This window comes from Bidens hawaiensis, unplaced genomic scaffold, assembly GCF_021521415.1.
Source record: "Bidens hawaiensis isolate Kalapana, Puna unplaced genomic scaffold, B.hawaiensis_p1.1 tig00036368_1, whole genome shotgun sequence".
Classification (NCBI taxonomy): Eukaryota; Viridiplantae; Streptophyta; class Magnoliopsida; order Asterales; family Asteraceae; genus Bidens; species Bidens hawaiensis.
Genome location: NW_027505408.1, coordinates 39710 through 43142, shown reverse-complemented (window position 1 = coordinate 43142; position 3433 = coordinate 39710). Strand labels below are relative to the sequence as shown.

Here is a 3433-nt window from a genome sequence, read left to right as displayed (position 1 = left end):
ATTGTTCAACTTTATTTATAGTAAAGTTTCAAGATTCACTAGAACATGATAATACTGGAATTGTAATGAAATTAGTTATAATAAAAGTTGGGTTATGTTTCATTTGTCTCACTTTTTGAAAAAATTATCCTTCATAAAGTTTAGTTTTATTTATGCTAAAAGTATGTAAATATTGATTTCCAAAAATAAATATTGGATACCCTTTTTGTCATGTGAAACTCGTGGGAGTAACTTTATATTTGTTTTAAGTTATTCTTAACTTTATATCAATTATTAGAATTATAATATTCTTAAATTCATTTGTAGAAATTGATAAAGTAGTAAGCAATATATCATCCTTGTACCAAATATACCATAATGAGCACTTGTTTACAATCCGATCTCATAATCACCATTATATCCTAAACCTTGAAATCCAAAAATGTCTGCCTCCGGGGAAATCCAAACCCTGGTCACTGATAACAACACTCTTGACAAACATATTAACTCTATTTTCAATCTAAATCCCAGTGCCACACCCCGACCGATTTCAATCGCACGAATCCCCAGAGTCACAGAAATGGTGAAAGAGACGCACGACTACAAGAAATACTATGTTCCGAAGGTTGTCTCCATTGGTCCATACCATTTTGGGAAACCAAAACTCCAGTTGGTCGAGAAACTCAAGCCTGATTTCACAGTGAGGCTCCTTAAAGGCAACAAGGTGATCCTTAGATATTTGTACGATAAGCTTGGTGAACAAGAAATGATAAAAGAACTAAGAAGCTTTTACGAAGAAGACTTGGCAAGCGAGTTTAGTGATATGGAATTCACTAAGATGATGGTGTTGGATTCTTGTTTTATTTTGTACTACGCTAAATACATTTTCGGTAAGAAGCCTGAAGATTGTCCGGAGTTAAAAAGACATGAGATTGCCTTTGTTCATCAAGATTTGTTCTTGTTGGAAAACCAAATTCCTTACATAGTTCTAACAGAGGTGATGAACTTGATGGGGGACAAACTTTTGAATAAGTTTAAACTTTTTATTGATGGCACCATTTTGGCACCCGTGAAGCCGAAAAAAGCATGGTTAGTATCAATACTTAATTGTTTCCGAAATGATGGGAAACCATCGGTGTCAAGATTGGACACCGAATTAGATGAATTATCACCACCCGATCATCTTCTCAATCTTCTTCATCAAAATCTTACCAAAAAAGTACCCAAAGATAACACTCCCACAATTGATTCAATAGTTCCAACAAAATTTTACATGTACAATGTTAACGACCTTGTGGATGCAGGGATTGATTTTGGGCCAAGTGACAGTATGTCTTTGGCTTACATTGAGTTCGTTCAACGCAGGTGGTGGTTTTCAGCGAATCTAGAACTACCTCCAATAACTGTGAATAAGTCCACCAAACCCATGTTATTAAACTTAACATCCTATGAAATGCTCTCGCGCTTAAATGATGCATGGGTTGCTTCGTACGTATGTCTTCTTGATTCTCTGATTGATCACCCTGATGACGTTAAGCTTCTTCGAAAAGTTGAGGTGCTTGAAAACTCGTTAGGGAGTGATAAGGAAGTCGTAAAATTGTTCAGAGAACTAGCCATCGATCTAGCTCCAAATAATAATGCATATTTGGATGCTAAAACAAAGATACTAGCTCATTGTAAAAGTTGGAGGAACACAGTTATATACGAACTTAAGATTGGATATCTCAGGAGCCCGTGGACAATTCTTGCACTTTTTGGAGCTTTGACAGCTCTTTTTCTTAGTGCTGTTCAGACATATTACACCGCATGGAGTCCCAAAAGCACATGCGATGATCTTTGCATGTTTCTAAAGACGAATCATCACTTATAAGCGTCTACAAGTCGATGGGTCTTATTGTGTCTTTTGGTGTGTTGTGTTTAATTTGAGAGATGTATGTTCTATTTGTGTTTTGGTGTGTTGTGTTTGATTTGAGTTCTCCCTAGTTTTGCTAGGTTTCTTTTTAAATAAGATCATATTAGTGCATAGTGTAATCAATAGGTCAACTATGCTGCTACTATGAAACAAAAGTGTGCTATATATGTATGTTTGTAGCTATGTTATGATTGGAAATATGCTATCATTTATGATTTTTTTAAGGAAAATTGGTTTTTATTGCTCCCAACTATTTCATTTTTATCGGCGCTGGTCCCAACTTTCATTTTGGCTGGCAACGGTCCCAACTTTAACATTCGTTTCTTCCATCAGTCCGTGACTGACGGAGCACTAACTCCGTTATCTTTTTGCTTATGTGTCATCTGAGTTGTCAAAAAATATCTTACGTGGTGGCCACTGTGGATTATTACTTTCCCCTTTTCTTTCCCTAATTTTCTCAAGCATTCAAATTTAGTATATACAAAAACACCCACCACACCGCACCTGACCGCACCTTGTTCATTCTCTCTCTCACCACATAATAATTTCTATTGCATTCTCGTTAGTCAACGATAACGAAGCCGTACATAGAACCGGTGGTGGTTTGTTGTTAATTGAGGATATGGATTGATTGAATTGATGTTTAGAATCGTTTATTACTGAAGAAACTGAGTTAGGGTTTGAGGAATTTGGGGGTTTTAGTGGAATTGAGTGGAATTGGTTGATTGAAGAGATGAATTGAGTGAAATGGTGTTTGGAATCGTTGATTAGTGAAGTAATTGAGGCAAAAGGAAGTGGTGGCCGGCGGTGACGGTGGTGGTGGTGGTTTATAGGGGAAAATTGGGGGATTTTGACGGTGGAGGAATGGAATTGGAAGGGTTTGGGTTCCGACATTAGGTGGAATTGTGGGAGTTTGACGGCGGATGATCGGAATTGGAAGGATTTGGATTACGGCATTGGGTGGAATCGGTGGCGTTTGGATGGTCTAAAACCCCTGAGTCGTTGAAGAGTTAGGGTTATGGATACATAAACAGTATAAGTTAAGTATGAATCAATAATCCACAGTGGCCGCCACGTAAGATGTTTTTGGACAACTCAGATGACACATAAGCAAAAAGATAACGGAGTTAGTGCTCTGTCAGTCGCGGACTGGTGGAAGAAACGAATGTTAAAGTTGGGACCGTTGCCAGCCAAAATGAAAGTTGGGACCAGCGCCGACAAAAATGAAATAGTTGGTCAAAAAGTGAATAAAGAAAGGATGAGTGTTAGGATCAGCTGGGTTATATTTCATAATTTGGGGGACTAAAAGTGAATAATCGATCTTTAATTCACTTGAAATATTGTCAAAGTTATTTGAAAAGGTTAATGAAAGTCTAGGGTTTAGTTACAAACTGTCTATTTTGATTTTTGTAATCTGATCAGTGATCACATTGGTTAAGTTTTAGTTTCGGAATTAACAATGGATTCACCCACCTCTAAGTTGTTTAAGATCTTGGCTGCTCTTGTATTTAATTTTAACAATTTATGTTAAGTTAGTCGGTG

General features: G+C 37.0%; 1 protein-coding gene across 1 annotated transcript; it reads left to right on the top strand.

Moving 5' to 3' along the window:
* Positions 1-394: 394 nt before the first annotated feature.
* Positions 395-1928, top strand: LOC143613006 (UPF0481 protein At3g47200-like). Its single transcript, XM_077086840.1, has one exon. The coding sequence runs from the start codon at positions 422-424 to the stop codon at positions 1847-1849; it is 1428 nt and encodes a 475-aa protein (XP_076942955.1). The 5' UTR covers positions 395-421; the 3' UTR covers positions 1850-1928.
* The last annotated feature ends 1505 nt before the right edge of the window (positions 1929-3433 follow it).

Coding starts and splice junctions, on each gene's coding strand:
- LOC143613006 (XM_077086840.1), top strand. CDS start 422: ATGTCTGCCTCCGGGGAAATCCAAACCCTGGTCACTGATAACAACACT.